At 37.6% G+C, this 25608-nt stretch overlaps 2 protein-coding genes across 2 annotated transcripts; one reads left to right on the top strand and one right to left on the bottom strand.

The window, feature by feature from the left end:
• Positions 1 to 838: 838 nt before the first annotated feature.
• On the top strand, positions 839 to 25608 carry LOC132786838 (synapsin). The gene is given in 11 exon segments (XM_060793538.1): positions 839 to 961; positions 1327 to 1670; positions 2660 to 2823; positions 2893 to 2964; positions 4350 to 4493; positions 4567 to 4671; positions 17471 to 17688; positions 18059 to 18155; positions 19916 to 20083; positions 20157 to 21597; positions 22886 to 25608. Coding segments are annotated over 10 exon segments (2991 nt in total). The 5' UTR covers positions 839 to 961; positions 1327 to 1447; the 3' UTR covers positions 23245 to 25608.
• LOC132786840 (tissue inhibitor of metalloproteinase) lies at positions 4193 to 14182 on the bottom strand. Its single transcript, XM_060793540.1, has 5 exons — positions 13939 to 14182; positions 5579 to 5844; positions 5439 to 5524; positions 5154 to 5372; positions 4193 to 5079 (listed from the first exon to the last, which is right to left on the bottom strand). Exons 2-5 carry the CDS (start codon positions 5709 to 5711, stop codon positions 4885 to 4887), a joined length of 633 nt encoding a protein of 210 aa, XP_060649523.1. The 5' UTR covers positions 5712 to 5844; positions 13939 to 14182; the 3' UTR covers positions 4193 to 4884.

Below are 25608 nucleotides of genomic sequence, written 5' to 3'. Positions count from 1 at the left end.
GTGCACAATTAAACCAAAGAGTAATTTTATTTTCTTTACGGTAATATTAATTTTTACGTCTGTGCAGCAGAGTATTTCCATTTAATTTCAATTTGCTTTGCTTTTAACTGGAATTTTTAGTTTTAGATTTTCGCTTAACACAACACTTTTTCCGTCTCGTTCTCTCAGATCCAAAACCTTTCTCGTTCAATTGAAATCACGTAATTTGTATATTACATCGTAGAAGTTTCATTACAAATTCAATTTCATACTCTACACAATTAATACACTATTAATTTGTGAGTGGCAATCATAAAATAGTCGAAACGTAATCTATAATAATGTATAAACAATTGAAAATTAAATTTAACTAACCGTTTTCTCATCAAGATGACATATGAAATTTTAAATTTGGATTTCCTTCACAAGAAGCGATAACTAAATATTGTTTTGCTCTTGTATTCTTTTACGATTTTTACCATCTTTCACTGTGTGAATTTTCATACGAAGTGATTTATTGCCAACTGGACAATTAGGAATTATAATTATGGCAGGGTCGATTGGGTGTGTTATCGCCCATCTTCAATATATGTATTTAGATTGAAAGACCAGAGAATTATTCAAGTATTTTGTTGCATTTTAAGTTTACATGTAACGCTTTAAACGTTTTGCCTTGCGTAAAATAAAATAAACTGTGAGTCATACGGCGTATACTTGAACTATATAATTAGTACAAGTAAATGCTAGTATGTTCTAGTAATACACTCAATGTCTCAATGCACTTAAATAAGATAAACAATCCGATTCGTCTACTGAATGCTCAAAATTTGAAGCACTTAACATAACTAATAAGCTGGTTTAACCACTTTCAAATTGTATTTCTGTCCTATGGCGTGCCGCACAGGAACCAAAAAAGCAGCACCCTGAATTTCTCATCGTTTAAATCAAGCTTCACTTCCAATGTTAATTTCCTGAAGAGAAGGTAAAGACCTTTAAAAGGAGTTGCTCCCTTCTTAACTCGAGAAGGGTGCATTAGTTGGATAAAACTAATTTCGAATTTCATATGTTTGTCTATTTTCTCTCCCCCCCCACCACAAAATGTGTGCTCTTCTCCGCTCTCTCTCTCTCTCTCTTTCTCTTCTTATCTTCTATTATTCTTTCACTGTAATGCGCTGCACCCTTCACTTGCCACCGTGTCTACGTGTCGAACGGGTCTTCTCTAAATCGACTGTGTAAACGAAACGAAATTCAACCCACCACACCTCGTACACTTACATCATCTACTCCACATCCACATCTACATCCACGTTAATGTCCACAATCGATCAAAATAATCACCAAGCGCAGATTTAGCTCGGGAGACTTGTCTTCCGAGGTCGATGATGTTGATCCCAATAGCTTGCCGCCAGCTGCGCGTCCTATACAGGACCAGCCAACGAAGCCGAATGCAGCAGGCGGACCACCGAGCATGCCGCCTCCACCGGCACCAGGACAAGTGCCGCCGCAGCCCGCTGGCGCCGCTCCGGAGTTGTCCCTAAGCTTTGGCGCTGGAAAGGCACCGACTGCAGCGGCTCCAGCGCCACCACGTGGCGTTAGTGCTCCAACGAGCCCAGCCAAGTCGCGAGAGAGTCTCTTGCAACGTGTGCAAAGCTTAACGGGCGCAGCAAGAGACCAGGGTGCTTCCATATTGGGTATGCTATCGTTGGAATCTTGTGACACTCATTACATTCTTTTGCATAGTGTTACAATCACATCAGGGCTGCTAACTGATATTGATTTGATCCCTAGTGATCTGATTATAATGCAATTAAACGAAGTTATAATTATATAATATACAGGAAGTACCGAATCAAGTTAGATTGGTTCGGATTAAACAATAAACATGATAGAAAACTTAAATCAAATATGCTCTCTATTAAAGAGTACAAAATGTTATTTTATGAAAAAAAGAGACGAATGATAAAAACAAACTTTAAAAACGATTTATCATCATGAAATCATGACACATAAACGGATCGTTTGTGTTTGAGTATAGCTTCTGGGTAATTCAATTTATACTATACAGTTTATTGTTATATGCATTTATACCTTCTACCTATAGGAAAGCTTACGCAACCCATTTACAAAAAAAATTAAACTAGCGACAAGTTCCTCTAAAGTATAAAATATTTGATATCAACCTGTAATGAAAGCAACAAACTTAGTAAAAGCATCCTTAGCGGACTCTTCTTAGCTGGATTTAGTCTTCAATTCAGTATAATACACTATAGCAAATTTATTGTATCAAGCTCTTATCGTCGCTAAAACCGATTCACTTACACTAACGGACAAACAACAGTCCTAAATGTGCGCATGCTAAGACTATAATCGGCAGTAAAATTATATTGTTATTTTTGTATTGCTAAAAATGTAAATAGAAAGAAATATTATTGAGAAAATAAAATAGTTTTAAGCTTAGGAGTGCTAAGAGCATTATTCAGTAAAACAAATTTCGTTTGCAGCCCTGAATTGCACAATTAAATAATTAATACGAACTATCAGTTACATGAAATAATTTTTTAGGTAACTACAGAGCCGCAATATGTCATTATATTAAACTTAATGTAATTTGAAATTGATTTTTCCATTTTAAGAGGTAAAATTCATTAAAAATGTAATCCACTCTATTCATTTCCTATAGGAGCTGCAGTTCAGAGTGCCACCCAACGTGCTCCTACCTTTAACAAGGATAGATACTTTACGTTATTGGTGTTGGATGATCAGAATACGGACTGGTCAAAATACTTCCGTGGCCGGCGACTCCATGGCGATTTTGACATACGCGTGGAGCAGGCGGAGTTCAGAGTAAGTTGAGAACAAACTAAATCTGCCAATGCAAACAAACATTTCATTTTATTCCATGTGCAACCACAGGACATTACTGTAGTCTCGAGCGCAGATACCGGACCTGTCGTCACAATGGCCGCATATCGCAGTGGCACCCGGGTGAGTTACAAGTGTTCCTCTGCCTTAAGAGCGTTGTGTTTGCGCTTAATTAATGCAATGTTCCCGCCACGCGGACCTGTTTATTTCCCGTGGACCCTTGTTAGATTGCTATTCTTGTTGTTATGACAGCCCGTGTGTACAATTATTTGCGTTTATATTTGTTTCTGTACTTGGTTTAAATTGTCATTGAAGTGGTATTACTGCTTTGTTAGCCTTGTCTTGATTAAACTTTTAAGGTCAATTTATTAGAAGTCTCGGAGATATCGGAATATAGAAAAGCATTTCATTTGCATTCGGCATACTCTAATTCCTTGACGAAGAAAAAAGTCATTTTAAAGTTAAAGATAAAAAGAATTTGTTTTTCATTTAAATAAAAGGTGAATTGTAATAAGTTTTTGTGTTCTATAAGTCTGTAATTTCATATAATATTACAATTTCATACCGAGCGGATAATACACTTTCTTTGACATAGATTAAATGGTTTAGGATAAAAATTAAACTAACCATCTCACATTTAAGAGGAGAGTTTAGAATGCTCAACCCTGTTATAAACGTAAAGCTATATAATGATATTAAAGTTCATAATTATTTATATATCTGTAGTAGATCATTATTTTAACAGTTTAAATTGAGATTGCTGTACCCAGTATATTTTTGAGCTACTTAATTTTTTGTTCTTCCTAAAAGTATGCTATACATTTTACAAGGTTTTTTATGGGAAACGTTCAAGATTTTCTTAACTACACCATACCAATTGTTAAACCATCTGGACTTTGTTTATTATTTTATTGATTTTACAATGATTAATTATTTACCTATTTGTATTCAACAAAAGGAGTATCGATCAATTATTTGTCGGTAACAATATCCAATATAGGTTTGAGCATTAAAAGGCATTGGTATTAAGCTATATATAGTATGTATGTACATATGTATGTTCATGTATATATGGAGGTGTGAGTTTCAGCTAGGTTTCAAACCCAATAGTTATCCGACATAGGAACAACATTCAACGCGATCAGAATGACATGTCAAACAAAGAATGTTGAAACTGTGATGCACATATTTTGCTGACAAAGTGGCATGTATAATATAAATACGGATATTGCAGGATGATGATAAATTCCATTTATTTTCCTGTAATTTTCATTGTATGAACAAATCGACATTAATGTATGAACAGGAATGCTGAAACTAACTTGTGGAGGTTTTCAGCACACTATAAGTATTTTTTGTAGTATTGAATGATTTTATTTTGTGTGATTTATTTTGTTATTTTGTTTTTACATAGGCAATTAGTTAGGAGTCAACTAAAATGACAACACGTACGTAATATGACATTTATGTTTCTAACATAATTTTTGGAATATCACACCAAAAAATAGGTAGCCCGTTCGTTCCGACCGGACTTTGTATTGATCCGGCAACCGCCGCGTGACGGTTCCAGTGATTATCGATCGACCATACTGGGCCTTAAATATGGCGGAGTACCCAGCATCAATTCTTTGCATTCTATTTACCAGTTTCAGGTAAGTTTGCGCTCATGCCTGAGCCTGTCTGAGCCAAATGGATAGTAAAATTGTGCAATGCATTCTTATTTAGGATAAACCATGGGTCTTCTCGCATCTGCTGCAGCTGCAGCGGCGTCTGGGCCGAGATGGCTTTCCGTTGATTGAGCAAACATTCTTTCCGAATCCACGTGATTTGGTAAGTGTATTAAATATTAAGGACTTAGCACTAATACATTAAGTAGCTACATTGATTCATTGCCATAACTAAAAGCCATCCATTAATAAATAACACATTAAATATAACGTACGAATTAAAGCTCTACACAAAAAATAAAAATATAAATATAAAAACTGTAGCATAACAAAAGCTGGAAGAGCCAGCGGTACTTAGGCAATTCCCTTTACTCATCTACGGATAGCTCAGACACTTTTTATAGAGCTGTGTGCGTCTCCAGCGGCATCGCTGAATATCTCCGTTGCGGGTGTGAATATGGTGGGGAACGCAGGAAGAGTAGTCGCGTTCGCACTTCCCGAAAGGCGACCACTTGCAGCCTTCGGCGGTCTCGCGGTGTCGCAGACATTGGCGCCCAAAGCAGGTAGAGATCTGTGGAATGGAGCAGATACGATTGTCAGTTGTCACTTGTGTTGAGGAACGAAGATAGCATGCATGAGACGTACGTTGCAAGTACAGGCTAAGCCATAGGCACCACTGAAACCGTGACGTTCACTGATTGTCATCTTGGTGTATTCCTTGTAGTAGGCGCATACATTTAGTTGTGGCATGCGACCAGCGATTATGTAAACCTTTCCAGTGTCCAGCTGAATGCCGCACATTGCGTCATCATTAGGTGTTGATAAACGGCCATCGCGAAGCATTCTGCGAGCCTCTGGAGTTGCCTAAATGAAGTGAACACATTGGATGTAGACACACAATTCAACCAAGCTGTACCAGAGATTACTTACCTTATAGGTGCGCTTTATGTGCACCTTGTAGATGGTTTTTCCCGGCTCGATAGTATTTGATTTCCGGAGAACTCTCAGTTGCACAACTGTCAAGCGAATGATAGTAATTGAATTCTCCAAAGTATATACCTCCTACTCACCATAATCAGCGGAGCAGTAATGCGTCTGTGGATGCGAAGGCATGCACATACAGGCATCCGCAGTGCGTCCATAAAGTGCCAGTATTGCCAACATGCTAAGCGCCAATAAACCAAAATGCCTCGTGAACTCCATGGCGCCGAAGCCGTAAGCCGTAAACCGTAAACCGTGAGACGTAAGCTGAGGAGCTGTTTAAATCCAATTTCTGTCGTGTTTATACCTTCTCCTCAGACCAATAACAAAACGTGTGTATCGCTTATCGGTGGCTCTGAAATGAGGTGAGGTAAATGTGATTGCATCCTATTATGATGATGATGATTTACTAGTCGCAATAAAGCAAAGCCGAGCCTGAAGGTCAGCCAGCGATTTATTAAGACTACTCTATTTATGTCATAAGATTCTCATTGTCAATTAGCGTATTATCAATTCATCAATGCACTGTCAAGTCTGCTGTGTGTTGGCGGAAAGTGCTATGTTGCATTTAGTTTCGAGGGCCTTTGTATTTAAACGCGTATTCACACAATATTCTACAATATGTTGAAGTATAATCGAATCTGAATAGGAATTTCTTAATTTGGTGAATTTCACACATACATGCATACATATTTTATTGGCCATTGCAATTGAATTGAATTCAATTTAGATGCCTCTACATGAGCTGCACACATAAATCGTGCTGGAGAAACTATACAGAAAGTAGTTCAATTGCCAGTCAAATGCATGCCAGCTATTCCATTTAGCATTGTTTATGGGAAATTCATAGAAAACTTAAGACGAAGAAGTCGAAATCCATTACAAAACTGCTGATATATGCGGCAAACGCAAAAATATTGTATAATATCGAGAGCGGGGCACAATAATCACTGGCGGTTGCACTCTTATACCCGTTTCCATTCCAAATTCGAGTCCCAGGTCCCCGTTCATCGTGTCGAACTGATCGACAGAGATAGGCAGGCCCATATAGACAACATGCATCCATACATTCGAGTTTGCAATGGCAAAGACAACGGCAAAAGCAAAGACAAGCGGCAACAACTACGGCTAAGGCTACGGCTGCGGCAACCCGGCAATGTGGCAATTAAATTGAAATAAAATTGAATTAAAAGCATTTTGCGGAAAACCACTAGAAAACAAGAGAGTCGGAACGGAGGGGGGCGCTTGTGTTATGCCGGGAGACGAGAGTGCGGACTCGATTGCCTTATTGATTGAATGCAAGCCAGAATAATGCATCAAATTATTTATTAAGTGGCAGCCAGACAAGCAGTCGCCTCCACTAATGGGCTAACGGAATAGTTCATGGTAGTCGAGTAGAAGGACCTAATCCATTTTGTCACCCTGCTGTTATCGCTTTGACTTTGGCCATGACGTGGATTTGTTTAACAAACAAGACAACAAACAATTCAAAAATATTAACGCACATCAGACCCAATAGGAAACAATAACAACTTTTTGAACTTGTCGCAAATTCGCATTTCGTGGCAACTCGGCTCAGCGGTGGCAACATGATTAACATCGAAATCCAAATCAGCATCGGTAATAAGCCTTCATACATACATTTAAAGTTGGCCCCCAAACAAAAAGCGACAGCACCGAACAGCAGGCGGTGGCAACGTGTGTGTGTGTGTGTGCGTGTACGTGTGTGTCAACCGCAGTGCCACTAGAAAGAATGGGTTGGAGGTGGAGAACGGCAATCGCTGTCGGCGGCAGCGATGTTTTGTTGACAAGTTTACATGTGTCAATTAAATGTTATATATTATAGCATACGGCATATACGCATACAACAATAGACCAACACACTTATGGACTGTTCTGGCTTTGACGTCACTTTGAGCATCGTCTAAATTCCACACTTGTTGTTGTCTCGTCATCACGAACGAAGTTGACATTTGACACTAGAACACTTGGCAGTACATTCGGCTACACTTTCGGATTGGCGTTTCACTATGCGGGACGCCAACAAGCAGTTTCGAAACACAATACTCGTAATAAAATATAAGCCCATGACTCGATATGTGTGAAGTGTCAAGTAATGGGGCGAGTTTAATTAGCATTGATTTCCACTTTGCCCCCAGACTGTTTAATGATACCAACAATGCACAATTTACGGCAGCAAGAAAACAACAATCAATTCTCAGTTCTGATTCTCAATCTTGCATTTATCTACTCAACAGATTGAGGTCATGGAGATATAGATAACCGGGGGCAGTCATAAGTTAAGATAAGACACTTCAAAAGGCAGATACACCATACATGGCTGAGATTGCAGCAATTATTTAGCATTAATCGGTCCTAAAATAAAATCTATTTAAAAGTACTTTCTTCCCAGTTTTGCTTTAAATACAATATTATTCTCAAATAGGTTCAGCAAATAATTTTTCATTACCTTCTTCTCTTGCATGAAAGTAAATTGTGCTATTAAGTGTTATAAACATAAATTATGCAAATATCTTTAAGCATTATTAACACTTGCACAAACTGAGCGTTTTAAGGTAAATTGAAATTGAAAGGGCTGAATGCCCAATGCGAAAACTCAAAGTTAAAATGTTAAAAAGCCCGACGGTTTTTCTTGGGGTGGGAAATGGTAAAGGACAGCGGCGGGTGAAAGGCTAAGCCACAAACCGATTTCAAGCGCTCAGCTTGGGCTTTTGGGTTTGGGTTTGCTGTATCAAGTTTCTTACAGCTAAAAGCCGCATAATTAACGGGTTGTTGATTATTCGGTTAGTTTGTTGGTTGGATGTTTCGCCTGTCGTCAGTGGCGTCGCTAAATCTAAGCTAGACTTGGGCAGATAAAGAGAAGAGAAAAGAGCATTGTTTTATAAGCACTTAATTGAGTCATAAAATACTGCTAAAGTCTGCATATTATCCAAATCAAGTGTATAACACTTTATGCGGATTCAGCTTTCGCGCTTTTGCAATTGAGCACAACAAATCGAACAGCAATTGTTGAAAATAAAATTAAATAACATCTTTTCTTTGGGTTTTTGCTTTGTTGATTGCTTTATTTGAAGGCTCACCGAATTAGCTCGGCGGTCATTTACATTTTGTTTTTACGCTTTGTGACGATTTTTATATTTATTTCTCATTGACTTTCTAAGCAATTCGATTTGTTGTTATCGATCGCAAACTTTTTCGCATAAATAAAGTCGCGAACATTTATTACTCAGAGAACAGTATTAAAGAATGAAAACCCTAGCAAAACCAAAAGAATTTAGTGCTTACAAGACAATCCCAAAACATTTAAAATGTGATGTATTATTCGCTTTATTTAATATTTATATAATATTACGCATTCCCATTACAAATGGTATCTAGTAGAAACTACATTTGCCTGCTTATGATTCAAAACATTTTTCTGTGGTCTTATTCAGCTCGCCACGTCACTTTCAACTTTAAGCAAGTGCAATTCATTTCATTTTGAATTGTCGGCAGAACTGTTTACTCTCCGTCTACTAATTAAATACATGCAGCTGATAAGGCAAGTGCAGCTCATTTCCATTGAAATTTGTATTGAAAAACTCCAGTTATACTTAACGTATATCTTACAAAAGTTCTATTATTTATAATATACTCTAAGCAATGACTCAATAAGCAAACTTAACTAACTTAACTTTTGCATAGTTGACTGGCAAATTGTACAAGGGATTTATACTCAAAATTCTCTAATCTGAGTGCTGACTACGAACTTATTTATATGCATATTGCCTAAGAAAGCCTTTCTTTCCCATTTTATTTATTGTTTTTGCTTGGGAAATTTTCATGGCGACTGAAAACTTTCATTACCCAATGTCGACCTTTATGGCTGTGGGGGCTATTGCGCTTTAGCTGTGCTGAGCACAATAAGAGAAAATTATATGAAAATATCAGAGTCACGATCGATAACGCCATAATCGGCATGATCAATGAAGTTGTGGCCACAATTGTGGCCAAGGATGGCCATACAATATATTTCGATTAATGCTCAGAGCAAAGCAGTTTCAGCTGAACTTTGACTTGCAAATGTGTGTTCAGGAATCGTGTGATTGCAAAATATGAAAACGCTTTCAGTTTGCGATTGACTCTACCCGATTGCATTCATTTGACACGCAAACAGTGAAACTTATGCATCTAATGGTTAATACCTCTCGTTTTTCTTTAGTGTGGTTTAGTAGTTCAGTGCCCAACTGATAAGACATGTTAACGTCAATCTATGATTGCTAATTGAATTCCCAGTTCGTTGGTGCAACAGCAGCCACCGCGACAGTAATTGCAACAGAAACGTTTGACGGCTCCATTGTTGCGTGACACAATCTTGACAAGGCGGCGCCAATACAGAGCACTCCCTGATTTTCTATTTGTTTACCCAAACTAAGTCTCGTTTTGGCCTTTTGTACTGTCTACAAAAGGTATTTTTTAAGAATTTCGTGGCTATGCTTTACGGATAATTAACTTGCAGCTCAATCGAGATTCCATACAATTTGTTCTGTTTGTTAAGACTGTATTTAAGTGCTATATAAAAAAATATATTAATTTCGTTGCTTTGACTTTCTGGTATTTCTTTCACTGTATAGTAATAGTATATCGATATACCAATTGTATCCTTGGGTATATTTTAGTATTTTTGTCGAATATCAATTTGGTATATGTTTAGAACATGTCTTATGGGTAACGGGTATCTTACAGTCGAGCATACTCGACTTTCCTTATTGTTTCTTATAGACTGTTGCGACTAAATAACTGGCTGGCATCATTATCCATAAAATAAGTCATACGCATTCCTCATATTTGGTCGAGTACTCAATGTCCGTCTGCTTTGGGACGAGTATGTAAATAAACCGAAAATGCAAAATGCCACAGTTTTTAAGATTTTGGAATTCGTCACGTTCGATGTCGACGGTCGACAGTCGAAGTATAAAGTTGACTTTTCAACGATCGCCCAGACGCGGCAGTTTGTTGTTCCAAATAATTAAATGAATTTCGGTCGTTGATTATGCCACAAATTATATGTACTCAAGGCGACGGCCTATGGAAAGCAAACAAAAACTCTCCCGCAATTCAACGCTCCAGGATGCGATGCGAAGAATTCAATTAAGAATGCAAATTTGAGCCAACAGCAATAAAAACTTGACCAGCTAAAAGAGAAACACTTGAGTACATGATTTTTCTGAGATATCATTTTGGCTCAGATTGCATTTACTGGCCAGAAAATATAAATTTTGAATGAAAGCAAAGAATACTATGCTATAAATTTTTTTGTATTCACTTGTGTTTTTATTAATATTTGCCAAGCTATACTTTATTTAAGATATATACCAAGTTGTATATTTACTTAAACACCAAAATACAATAGCCAAAAAATAGATGAACCGAACTCAATATCCATCGATGCAAGTAAGATACATAAAATTGGAAATTTTATAGTTCTCCACGAATTATCATGTGTTAAGTAGGTATTTTGCGATGCTTCTATAAATATATTTTGTGCTACTATTACTTTGCTCTAAACATGAATTTGTTTAATACCATGCAAGTTAATTAATAACTATAATACATGTACATAAATAATATTAAACCATCAACATTTTTCATTTATTAATTGTTATAAACTTTTGATGTGATAAATCATGTTAATCACAAAAATACTTATTCTTATGAGTATTCGGAAAAAGCACTGTGACAGATCTTGTTTCATAAATTTAAAAAGTGTCAATCAAATGAATTGACAAACACAGACAGCTTCCAATTGCGTAACTCTGGCCCACACACAAAGTTAAGCAATTGAAGTGAAAACTGACAGCATGGAGGCATCCTCCTTAGCCACCAACTCCATTCATTACATCAGTGTCATTCCTAAGGAACACACAAGCAGCAGGCCGTAAAAAGAAATCATCGCCAATAAATCTGCCGGGCTGTGAAATTTAAACGAACGTATTTTATAAATGGCCAGGATGTCTTTGTATCGCTGTCTTTTACATTTCTCTTTAATTGTACAATAATATTTAATTGCAATGCCGAATAAGAAAATTATTAATGCATTTTCGCGGCCGTCTGTTTATTGTGGTCCGTGACAACCGCAACACCCACAGAAATACCACAAAGCAATACCACCAAAAAATCCAACAGTGGGTGTGTTGACGTCGTCAGAGTCATGTACCAAAAGCCGAACAAGTGTAAAATTATTAACAATCATGTTCTGTATAAGGTGACTCGGTTTAAACACTTTAGTGGATATGGAACTTAAGTGTAATTCCCAAAAAAGGGCACTGAATGAAGTGCCAAAGCGTTCTCTTAGTGTGAAAAAACTTTACATTCATTGTGAAAATTGATTTCGAATTGTGGTTTTATACCATCTATTCATTTGGAATCTATGTAACAGGCCCCATAAAGTATATATATTCTTGATCGGCATCAATAGCCGAAACCGTTTGAACTCCTAAATCCCAGAGACTATTAGAGATAGAGCTATCACTTTAATTCGACAGCACTTGCACGAAGATCTATTTTGTTTTAGATTTTTATCACACTCACTTCCGCTCACGCAAATTAAAAAATTAAATAAAAATCGAAGTTTTGAACCAATTTTTGGTAGATACAATGAGAACTACAGTATTTATTATTCCTGAAAATTTACTTGCGATCAGATAAAGTTATTTAAGAAATCATTTTATATTTGAAAAAAGCTGCTGCTGTCTGGTATCAGTTTGTATTGTGTATTTTTAATGTAATAGTATATCGATATACCAAATATAACCTCGTTCTATAGTTTTGATTTAATAAACCAGCATTGAGGAATTATTCTTGCTACTCCGCTAAATTCGGTTAATATTAGGAATTACATTTTTAATAAAAGCCAACTAGTGAGAAGATTATCGTTAAAATAAATTATAACAAATTAATACATTAACAAAATACTGAAATGTACCAGAAGCTACATTTGGCATAACGACAAGCTACTACCTTCATAATACACAATAGAAAACCATATATCCATTATTATTGTATGTAATTGTACATTTGTTATCGATTTCCAGGGCCGGAAAATCTTAGATAAAATGAATCTCTGGGCGACACTCAAAAAGTATTATCAAAAAGTTTTTGTAGCTCTATCCGAGATATAGATGCTTATACGATCAGACGCACGTGATTCTCAGCTGTCGATTCTGATAAAAACATACGCAAAAACTAAAAAAATTTAAATCACCTAAAACAACAAATATGAAATACTTGTGGAAAAAGCAAGCTCAATGATTGCAATGGACGGAAATATTCCATTTATCGTATTTTTTGAATATATATAATATAAAGAGAAAACAAAACGGCTGTTGAGTTCGTCATTGATGAAGATCACTTTTTATTCAATGGCGCCTGAAAAGTGTAAATATAAGTCACCAGATATACCTACGAGTATGTATAATACTTATATTGAGGGTACAATGTGCGCGAATATAAAGCAAGCAGTTTCTTGAATATATTTCCAAGAATAAATTCTCTAGAGAATAAGCGAAATATGAAGGAACTGACTAAGACAGAAATTAGTATACATATGTATATATTGTCGAAATAACCGCGAGTAAATCGAGCAAAAAAACTGATGAATGTTTCATTACCATTTACAAATTATGAATCTGCAAAACTAAATTTCAAAAATCTAAACATTTTATGGTTCCTATTTTTCGTTAAGTGTTCAATGTCAAAACGAAACGGGCCGATTCTGCATGACGTATGCGTAATTTACGTAAAGCCGCCAAACTCAGAAGATTCCCTTGACATTTTTAACGCTCGAACACTACATATGTATTTCTCATAAATAGTTTTACATTTATTTACATTTTATTTATGGAATATTTGTTGTAGGATTGCACAATCAAAGAGGATTGTTTATGACTGCAGTTTGTTTACAAATTGGCGACATTAAAATCTATTAGCACAAGTTAAAATCTGGAAAATATATACGAGGAGAAATCGAAAGGCATGAAGCGAACGCGAGGCGAAAAAGGAGGGAAAGAATGAAATAAAAACAAATTAAATATAAAAATAAACGCAAAAATGTTCGAGCACAAATAAATAGAAAAATGCAGCTATACATGTGTGAGCTCGTGCTCGTGCCCGCCCGGCTATGCGGATATGTGTCTGTGTGTGTGTGCGTGTGCGTATGCGGTGCAGTGCGTGTCGTGTAGTATCGTGGAAAACTGTGTCGCTGTGTCAACGATGCTGCAACTGTGTCTGCAGCAGTAGCAACAGCGATTTGTGCCACAGTTTTCACAGCTGCGCACATTTCAAACCGTAATCCAAGCTCTACGTTAAGCACGCGTTGCATATTTGAAATATTAAATAATTCCCCAATTTCAATTGTACCATTGAAAAGTAAATTGCCTGAGTAAAATACCTGAGTTATCAGCAGACTGCACTGTGCTCACTATTCTTTATATATTTATTTGTTTTTGGATTTGCTGTAGCACTTTGAGTGATAGCTCATCAACCTAATTTGTTTACTGACACTTCTCGTTACATTTCCATTTAATAATTTTTCACACAATAATTTTCACAATGCCGACGTCGATCTCTCGATGTGACGATACCCCGATGCCGTCGTGAGTCTTTCCGTGCGTTCTACTTCGATGCGCCTTCAATTCTGCACTGAATCGTAAGCTCAACCGTTTCAAGTGTTTCATAGCGTTTCCAACCACTCACTTTGCTTCGAGAGAGAGAAAGCGAGAGAGAGAGAGAGAGAGAGAGAGCGCGCCGAGTAAAATTTGCGATCGTTGGGGTAACACTGAGAGACCAATTGCTCTCCACGATTGAGCTTTTTTATTTACTGCTGCTACTGAGTTGAGTCGTTTCGAGTGGTTTCATTCACCCAATAAGCAGTGTTGCCAACTCTTAGTGGTCGTTTATAGCAGTGAAAGCATAAAAAAATAGCCAAAAATAGCTAGATTTCTTCAAAAATAGTAAATTAAAATAGCCGTTAGTTTTCAATGACAAAATCTTATATTTTTGTACATTCAGTGTTGATTATTTAATGATTCTTCTTCGATAAGCAAATTGTTTAAAACTTACCCAATTTCCACCTCCTCGGAACCAATATATTAGAAAAATGCGGTAAACTCACCAAGTATTTTTATAAAGCTTATATCTGTCGATTCATCGATCAATAAGCTAAATTTTGAATTTGCAATGTCGTTTTGCAGACATTCCTAGAAATGTGGCGACAGCACATTTTTTTTATAACTGTCATGCACTTTGTTCGGTGAATTTTTAACTGGCTTTCTTCAAAGATTTGCGCGCACAAATTATTAAGGTGGTCAACCGAACTGATTGAACAGTGTTGAGCCACAAACAAGCAGAGAGCAGATTCCTTAGAGGATGTCTCCGTAAATGTTTTGGGAAACTCTATTGTTTGGTTACCTCGCCGTACTTCAAGGTTTGCCTTGTGTTTTTTAGTTTCAACGGGCGATTTCAAGTCCCACAACTTTGCATTTAATGTGCATTTGCAATATTTGCAAAATGCTTTTGATTTGTTAGTTAAATCTTTTGCAATACAGTCCTCAAGTTTTCCAACTAAGCATCGCGAACTTTTTGTTTATACAATTTAAGAAACAACCGCACAAACACAATAATCAGTGAATTTGAATTAGAGATGGTAGCATTGCGAGCGCGAAACGATGTTGAGAAAATACCAAGTACCCAAAAGCTAAAAAGGGATAAATAATAACGCTGGGCGGTAAGCGTGGTGTGTATATATCGATAGCCACAAACAACGTCTCTATTGCCGATATACGATTTCCGAAAATTAAATTTGAAGGTCCACTTTTTTTAGTCGACTTTAAATAAATAAATATAATCAAATATTACAAATTGTTTAAAATAGCTAAGAAATAGCAAATTTTTTTTTGTGAAATAGCCAACATAACAGGCTCCTGCAAAATTGAGTGGTTTCTAGTTTTAGGTCATGCAAAATAGCCAAATCTGGCTAGAAAATAGCCAAGTTGGCAACACTGCCAATAAGACTCAGTTGGCAGCATTCACTCCTGATGCTCATGTTGCCGATGAGGTCTCTGCTGCTGATGTTTGCCTGGCTCTCAGAGCTTTTGTTGTCATTGCGCCGGGCGATGAAAAGCGTAATAAATTTATGGCTAATTTGTGAGCAGGAGGGGGCAAGGAGAGGACAGTAAGAGGCTCTCTCAATTGTAAGCGCATTATTTTACCTTGGCAGCTTTATTAATTGCGAGTGCGATTCAACAGTTTATGCTTTTCGTGCAACAAACATATGAGTGTTTGGCGCCACAGCAGCGCCAGTTGTGGCAGCGCCGGCGGCAGATGCAACAATTTTTGAATGAGTAACAAACGGCGCATCTGTTGGGCCACAAATCAAGCTATAATTTAGTTGTATGTATGTACATGCTATTGACCGGACACTCGAGTGGCTTCGAGTTGCATGTCAACATTCACATTCGCATCCATATCGATATCCACTTCCATGACCGCGGCTAGTCCAAGTGACTGGCCATGTGGTGCGCACACGTGCAAGGCATGGTCGGATATGCTTCATGCTACGCCTACAACAACTACACAAAGCGCCGATCTGCCGACCGAGAGTAATCTGCATATTCGAATGCGATAATATGTAGACACTGCTAGGTAGAGACCAGACTTACCTAAATGTACTTGTATGAACACACATGCATGCGATATATCGCTCAACGGATGCGTCACTGTGAATATTTTAAGTGCGCTGATATAACCAGAAGACCTCCAGACAGGCAGCCAACCAGACAACCACAACCACTCGAGTAACACTGCGAATTCTTCATAGCAGCTTCCAGAAATGCTTGCTATGCGGGGGTGTGACCATGATTTCAACGCCACACACAATATCACCCGTTGCATCTGACGAATTGCCCACCATAGTCCTCCCCTTTCACCACTCTGTTTCCTCAAAGACGTCATTGCTATTGAAATTCAATGAGCGTTTTTTTGCGCCTCGCGCCAATTGTGACAATTTTACGGACTGCGTCATCATTTGTGGCGGCTTGTTGATCTTTAGTAAACAGATCAACAGACTCACATACTCGTGTTTGGAAATGATTAACGAAGCAGTTTGTAACAGATTCCGCCAAGTTAATATACAAAATAATTACGAAATGTTCTCAAAGGTTATTTACTCCGAACACTTATTTGGAGAAATCGAAAAACCTTATTAGACCTTATTTAATTTTCATGTAGATTATTTATCCGCATATATAAGGCTATACTTAAGATATACATATATGAAATTATTGTTAGTTTTCATTTATAAATAATATATTAACATACATACATCAATATAGTTGTAGACATGAATATTGTTCACGAACATTTTCCCAGAATGTTATTTTTAGACTGTTTTCATGTTTTCGAATTGCTAATTATCAAATTTTTAGTAGGAAATGACGTCGCTTTTATGTTTATTTTTTAAGTGATATAAATACTTATATTTTTCCCCTAAAGTTACACAAATTTAAGGCAGGTTGCAATTGCAATTAATAGTTTGCCAGACCTTCAATTTATTTCTACCCACCTACATCAAAACATACTTACATATAAATAAAAAGTAAGAATCAGCAAAGAGACTGTCTTTAAATTAATACTTTAAAGATCTTTAGATAAGTTATATGTGATTTACAATAATATATATGTATATCTGTCTGTCAGTCCGATAAAGTGTGAGGCTCTCAAAGAGTGACATATAATATAACTGCCCAAACCAAATGATTTGTGGCTTCTTGTGATCATTACGCAAAGTTTATTTTTTAATTTGATCGACGAAACTGCTTTTTTACGCCAATTTTAATAGATCCGAGTAGCTCTTATTTCATAATGTATATGGACATACATATATACACTTGTACTATATATATTGTTTCTTTCTATCATTACAGTTCCAATTTACCAAGTTCCCAAGTGTTCTGAAGGCTGGGCATTGCCACGGCGGTGTGGCCACAGCCCGATTGGAGAACCAGAGCGCTTTACAAGATGCTGCTGGACTTGTTAGCGGTGCTGGCAATGATTCGCATTGTTATTGCACCATTGAGCCCTACATTGATGCCAAGTTTAGCGTACACATTCAAAAGATTGGCAACAACTACAAGGCATTTATGTAAGTGATCACAGCTGCAGACAGTGCGCAAGATGCAGAGAAGTGACTGAAAACAAACTGAAAGTATCGATATGATGGATATCAAGAGAGCAGTCGAGTACATTAATCTATAGCTCTAGGGTCTGTGTCACTGACTTCCAATTGACCATGGACAATACAATGGACAATTATCCTTCAAAGTGCAGTTCATGATTTACAACTTTAAATTGGTTCAGTCGATTTCCACAATTAACTGAAAAGATGAAATCTTTTTTTGGGAAAAATATTGCATTGTGGCCGAAAATATATTCGATATAAATTAATCCGTCTCTTTATTATTATTTCTATATGTGTTCCTAACTTGTATTACATTTATTTATTTTCTACTTAGGCGCAAATCGATCACTGGCAATTGGAAAACCAATCAGGGCTCGGCCATGCTCGAGCAAATCACTTTAACCGAGAAGTACAAAACCTGGGTTGATGAGGTAAGTCGTATGTCTTTAAAATACAAGTGTTTGAAAACAGTTAAGCAAATGAAATAAATATTAACCCTAATGGCTGGGAATTTAAGGGTAGAATGCAGCTTAGGAAGGTAAATTATTTAATAAATAAATGAATTCATGAATTATGTTTTAAGATAAATGAAATTAGCGGGTAGCTCAGTTGTTCACACTCGACTGGAAATTTGTAGGTAGAATGAGGCATCTCCGACCCTATAAAGTATATATATTCTTGATCAGAATCAATAGCCGAGATGATCTAGCTATCCACCACGCCCACTCAACAAAAATCAAAAAACAAACGTAGTTTTAAAATTTAATTTAAAATTTTGGTGTATACAATAATAACAATAGTACTTATGATTGTGGAAGTTATTTTTGTATGGGCAAATATGCCTACAATCTGGAAATATTGTGCCGTTTATGGTATATTTTTAATGTGATACAATATCGATATATCAAATGTACTAGTTGGTTTTTTTTTAGTATTTTTTGGTATATTTTGAAAATACTACCGCAAATTTTACAATTATTCAAAATAGGTTACGGGTATCTCACAGTCAAGCACACTCGACTGTAGCTTTCTGACTTGTTATATATTCTCTCGTTCATTGGAAAAGTGGAAATGCATATTGATACAAAGAGCTTGAACTGAAGTGGCTAAGCATTAGACAGTTATCAAATGTTAGCAATCAACAGTTCACTTGAATTATTTTCGGCATATTTTGAGCCCATAATTTGCTTTGGTGGGTTACACCCTTGGGCTGTGAAGTCAAGTCTCTGCGCTGATTTGTGCCGGCTAAGCGGCAAGCAGCTTAAAATGTATGTAAACCAGGTGGAGGCTAGTCGATAAGCACTTAGGTATCGGTTGGCATTAGTAAGTCGATAGGCACTAAGCTATCGGCATCATTAATCGTCAGATTTAGGCCAGTAGCAACACCAGCAGATATTGGTTCCGAATTCAGTCGTCAGCAGAAAACAGTATTTACTAAGTTTAACTAAATTTATTCCATATAATAGATAATGAAGGAATATCTCTTTAAAAAAGATTAGATGCATAGAAAACCTCGACTAATTCAATTTTGAGAAGAGGGATTTAAGCGCAGTTGTAAGAAATCGAACTGCAAGTATCATATAATGAGACAACAACGGTACTTTGAGTATTTGCTTCACTGGGAAAAATGAGAATGCCATCAGCTGTGCTATTTGATCACTAGCCATAAATGGAATGGAACTCACATCTGAAATTGTTGAGCACAATGTTGACTCAGAATTTCCGCGTATGTGCACAAGTAAATTGCAATTACTGCAACTATTTGTTTGCACATTAGATAAACTACTTAGAATTGCCGCTCAGTTATAAGGTTGTAAGTGGGTGGCATCTGTTTGTTTGTATGTTTGTAATTAAAGCCATGAGCTTGCAATAATAGCAATAACAACAACAGGCACACAGCTACAGCAGCCCACACAGAACCTAAACTGTGAACTGAGACTCAAATCATAAACAGATTATTATTCAATTTTGATTTATATTTCGATTTCGATTTAAATGCCATGACTCAGTCGAGTTGCATCCTCCTACTCTTCTCTGTAGCTGTTGCAGACAAATGCGGCTATTATTAAACAAGATCAACCATTGAACATTTCGAAGTAGGGTACTGTGGAATACTTGTTCGTGACTTTTCTACTTGTTTGTTAACAAACTGAATTATACGCATTATTGAATTGTATATTTGTATCCTCAGATATCCGAGCTCTTCGGAGGAATGGAGGTGTGCGGCCTTTCAGTGGTTGTGGCCAAAGATGGTCGCGAGTACATCATCAGTGCTTGCGACAGCACCTTTGCTCTGATTGGAGACAGTCAGGAGGACGATCGTAGACAAATAGCTGACTTGGTATCAGGACGCATGCAGGTAATCTACGACATCGTTGTATCTTGGAAACTGCCTTCGCTTATACTATCCCTTTCATTACTGAATTGTGCAGAACGTATGTCGGCCTAATATGGCGCAGACGGGTCCCGGCAAGCTGCCATCACGTTCCTCGGTTTCTTCTCGTGCCGAGAGTCCCACTGATGATCTGGCCCCAACACCACCGCTGCCTGCAGGACCAAGGCCAGCACCGATGGGTGGACCACCGCCAATACCGGAGCGAACCTCTCCAGCGGTTGGCTCAATCGGACGTCTGAGCAGCCGCAGCAGCATCTCAGAGCTACCGGAGGAGCCTTCCTCGTCAGTGCCCAGTACTGTGGGAGGAGGCGTGCGTCGTGACTCGCAAACATCGCAGGCATCGAGCATCTCATCGGTGTCCAGGACCGGACAACGTCCTCCGCAATCTCAGAGCTCAGTTGTTGAAGATGCGGAGGACACCATGAAGAACTTGAGGAAGACATTTGCGGGGATCTTTGGTGACATGTAGGAAATCGCTAATAAGAAACGCGGCAGAACGGCGAGCGAGACGAGCAACAGCAGCGGCTTAGGCAGTGTGCCCAGTAGTGCTGGACCTGCCACTGGTGCCAGTGGCACCAGCAGCGGAGCCAGTGGCGGCTTCAGCGGCTCATTTCTGGGCAAGCAATTCTCGTTCGCCTCGGGCGGCAAATCCAATGGCGCGGCAACGGAAGTGATATCGTCACAGCCAAGCCAACCCTTGGAGGAGCCTGCGGCCAGCTCAGCCGCTTTGCCCACAGCCAGCGTTTTGGATAGCGCCAATACAAATACGGATAATATAACAACTGGCGGCTACAAGCCGGTGACCAATTTTGAGCCCCAAGAGCGTGTCAACCCCTTTGATAAGGAGCCCCACAAGTCGGTCAGTGCCACTAGCATGGGTGCTGTCTCGAATGCATCGTCGTCGTCGTCGTCGATGTCATCGTCTTCGATATCGTCGCGCATCAATCGCAATGGCAACAACTCAGTTAAATCACCGCCACCACCGGCTGGACCACCACCACCGCCGCCCTCGAATGCCAATGTCACCACAAAACCAAACACAATCAACTCAAATGCAAGTGCAAGTGCGACAGCGTATCGAGGCAGCTTTAGTAGCTCGCTGAGCAAGGACAAGACCAGTTACGGCAACTACGACAGCAGCAGCTCAATTGAGACCATCACACGCATGGATACCAATACCACAAACACAGCGGCAACAGCCACCGGAGCAGGGGAGGCCAGCGGCACTACAGCGATCACCACCGACGCCGTTGGCGGCGCCGCCATTACAAGTTCAACATCGACCAACGATTGGCGATCGGCGATTGGCATGAGATCGGCGAGCGTTTATAGCGCGCCCGCTGCTGTTACCACAGCTGCTCTGCCGGGCGACACCTCCGGCTACGATTCGAATTCGTTGGCATCGCAGGCCGGCTACAACAATCCCAGTGATTTGCCCTCATACACCCGGCCCTCTTACTCCCGCTCCGAGAGCAACGGTAATTATTTGGCGGTGGGCGTGCTGCTAGTTAGCTTAACGTTGCGCAAGACCTAATCAACTTCTCATCTCGAAATCATTGAGTTCCATATAAGCATCAGCATCAGTATCAGCATCAGCATCAGTATCAGTAAAAATATCAACCAATATCATTATAGCATCAGTATCATTAATATCGAAACGCAACTAATCAATATTTAACTAATCCCGTATAATGTCATATCAATCGACGCGCTTATATTTATTCAAATAATCCTACAATATTGACGTGTAGATTGTATTAACTAAAGAAGTTTAGCAACGACCAAGTAAGAAAAGTACTTCATATACATAGAAGAAGCGAATTCGAAAATCGATAAGAAGCTAACAAACAAACTTAAACTTAGCCAAGTAGCCAGCAGCGTGTCAAAGCATAGCCAAAGTAAATTAGGTGCCATCTATTGTTTTGTTCAATTGATTCTCTTCTTTGATAGCCAACTCTCAAAGTGTAAGCCAAATAATACGTATACAACGTGTGCGCCGCAAAACAATTTGTAAGTTCGTCACTCCCGAGTGCTGCTATTCGCTTGCCTGCACGCACGAATTCTCACGAACACACACACGTCCAACTCGATACAACATTGATACACAACAGGAACTACCTACCGAACAGTACAATCTCGCTAGAGCGCACCGCAATCTCAGTTCATTTTTGGCTTTCTTGGCACGCACGTCTACAATAGACACAAAACAACTCGTAACTCGTATCTACAAATATATTATCTCGGAAGCTTACGTAGTTCAAAATTCGATATATGTTTTTTGCAACTTTCTTTTTATCATTTTATCATGAGTGGTGTGTGGCCCTGTGAAATAAAGTGCAAGAATCTAAATGCAGAGTTATCAAAAAGTTTACACAATTCAATGTAGACAGGCCCAATGCAGAAAATAATCAAACTTAAGAAAATCGTGTATCTTTTTTCAATTAATTTATTAATTTATGTGTTTCAATTTTGAGTTTTGCATGCCCATCCATACTATTGTCATTCACATTATTCACTCGCTCTCATGATTGGAGATTCATATCTCATAACTACTGATTGTCGCATATTTTTGATAACGCTCATTTCTCGCAATAACTATCATCTAATATCACTGTGTACTATGTAACTAATTGGTCCGAGTAGTGCTAAATAGAAACGCGCTGAAATTGGCTCTAAACTGCACCCGAGCAAAATAGATGTGCATCTGGAGTTTGGAGATTGTTCACGTTCAAATGTGTTTCTAATTATTTCTAATTGTATTTTTAGCCTCCAAGCAGTCCGACTTGGACATCATATTCGGTGAAAATAAGTCATCGTCTTCGATAACGGCCTCGTCCGCAGGCAACGGAAAATATACCCGAGCCGGTGGCTCAATCTCCGATGCGGACATGATCTTTGGGGGTCCACCCTCGAATTACAAGAGCGATCGCTTTGGGGCTGCCAAGAGCATGAGCATGAGCTCAAGCGGCGTTGGTGCGTCATCCAACTCCTATAAGATATACGAGGGCATACAGAATGCAGCATTTAGCGACTACAGCGACTCGGGTAGCATTGCGAGCACCAACTCCGGCAGCAAACGATGGAACAGCAAGCCCGACGATGATGATGAATTGGATTTGAAATAAGTTCAATTTGACACCCACACACACACTAACACACGCACACACACACATACACACTCATAGAAATAATCATTCTACACTCGAACTATGGAAAATCTGTCTTGTTTCTGCCTCCGAAGTTTCCTGGTTTCATACGAATCCAAATCATACCATACACTCACATGCACCAAGACGCATACACAGGAAAGTATATAAGCATACATACACATGCATTCGAACTTCACCGCATCTGTATCAAGTTCTTCATTGAGTTACTATTATTTTCACTCTCAATGCTGATATACAATATTTCTTGTTATTAATCAATATTACAAATAAGTAAGAATATGCAGTTACTTATCATTTGCTATACAATGAATACAAGAAAAACTTACAACATACTAATAATATATTGAAATGAAAACTCTACACTACATAAATGATGTATAAGTATAACCACCAAAGCAACAACAATAACAATGATAATAATAACGAAAACATATATAAATCCCTCAAGAATGCGGGACTTCGATGATGATTTGACTGGTTTTGCAGCACGATAATGAGAGGATATTAGAGATACTTGAAAAACGTTTTGAAACCTTTTCTATTTGAAGCGAACAATACAAAAATATATACCTTATATATATCTTATTGAGGCAAATATCGTTCAGGCAAATGAACGAAAGAAATATTAAATTATTAAAAAACCATAATGGTAATATAAATGTTGCTAAATAAGAACACATATTCCCAAGCGTATATTACATGTTAACTTGCTATTAAAAAACCTATTTCGAATAACACTTACGGATTAACTTGTTGCAAATGAATTGGCAAAAATACGAGATATGAATCTTAAATACTTATAAAACTACTAAAGGGCACATATGAATTTCGAGAAATTCGTGTGCTTTAATAAAAGACAATATGCGTGAAGTATAAAAATATAGATGAGATAACAATGCAAATACACTCAATGTTTATAAAGCAAATAATGGTTATTGAAATTCATATATGTTAACTATCAGCAAATGTTACATGCAAAGGCATAAAGTCAAAGCAGAAGCTAATTACACAAGTTTAATGTTTATTATACGCCCACAAATATTATTGTATTTAGGTACGTATTAGTAGTTAATGCTTAAACCCACAGACCTACACACAAACTGTATATGGAAAATGTCAATACAGAGAGACTACTTGGTACCGACCTAGACATTACCCCAACTTCGAGTGAAGCAATGTTATATTAAGTTTTATGAACAGAAGGCGAACAAAGAAATCACAATTATAATGATTCCATTGTGTGTGCAAATATGTGCATTCATATATTATAATGTACTACAAATATATGGGGGTTTAGGAACCAAGCACATTTTCAACATTGCATATACGCATACAGCTGAAGTAAAGTACTAACTCATGGATGTTGAGAGCAACAACGAAGATACTATAGACACTCGTTTTTGGAGAAGCTTATTAAAGTATTAACACAAATGATTATTTTTAGCAATACATGTGTTATTTATTTTGTCACGCACATGTTTTAGCATTATTTTTAACAATAGTTAAATATTTACAAGTAGACAATTTTTGTTGTTACATGTCGAGAATATAGTTGAATCATCTTTTGGATTGGGTTGTAAGTACTACAACAACTTTTAAAGTGTATTTTAAAAGATATATATTATTTAGTTAAAAAATATACAAGTCGTGCAATAGAGATATTTTAATCAATAAATTGTAAGCTTTTTCAAATATACATATGTATGTAGAAAGCAATGCTCGATAACTTTCTATTCATATTTTCTAATACTTTCAACTTTAGTAGTGTTTTAATCTGTCTATCAATTTTCGGAATTTCTACTAATTGAATAAACATAAAAATATTACATGAAACATGATTTATTCAGATTGTTATGAACTAGACCTAAAGACCTATCAAACATATTACTTACTCATATACACTTTTTGAATACTCATCTTTGGCTACATGTACTCATTGTAACCCCAAGACATTATCATTTAAATCGTACATATGAAACTGTTTTGAAAACAACAATTTATATTGAAGTTCGTCGTCGAAGAAGAAGAAGAAGAAGATATATGTTACACATAGTACACATCCATATATAACAATTTACATACGAGCAAACATACACATCCATACACATACTCATTACGTATCTTGCCCATCTTCGGAATTTAACCGTTCTGAATAATGAAGTACACAATGCTGAAACAGAAAACCAACAAAAATACTCTAAACAAAAACAAGCATAAGATATATTACAAAACAAAACAACATCAATGCAATATCAAACAAAAATTAAAGAAATCAATACTCGTATTAATGTGAAAGGCGAAGCAAAACAAAAACAAAAA

This window comes from Drosophila nasuta, chromosome 2R (genome assembly GCF_023558535.2).
Source record: "Drosophila nasuta strain 15112-1781.00 chromosome 2R, ASM2355853v1, whole genome shotgun sequence".
Taxonomy (NCBI): Eukaryota; Metazoa; Arthropoda; class Insecta; order Diptera; family Drosophilidae; genus Drosophila; species Drosophila nasuta.
The sequence above is the reverse complement of the archived record's forward strand: the minus strand, read 5'-3'. Positions and strand labels throughout refer to the sequence as shown.

What these genes read in the sequence shown, in the direction of transcription:
- LOC132786840 (XM_060793540.1), bottom strand. Translation starts at nt 5,711, where the DNA reads ATGGAGTTCACGAGGCATTTTGGTTTATTGGCGCTTAGCATGTTGGCA. An exon ending in TTACTGCTCCGCTGATTATG is followed by an intron (nt 5,525 to 5,578) that starts GTGAGTAGGAGG and finishes TTCGCTTGACAG; the next exon opens with TTGTGCAACTGAGAGTTCTC. An exon ending in GCTTAGCCTGTACTTGCAAC is followed by an intron (nt 5,080 to 5,153) that starts GTACGTCTCATG and finishes TCCATTCCACAG; the next exon opens with ATCTCTACCTGCTTTGGGCG.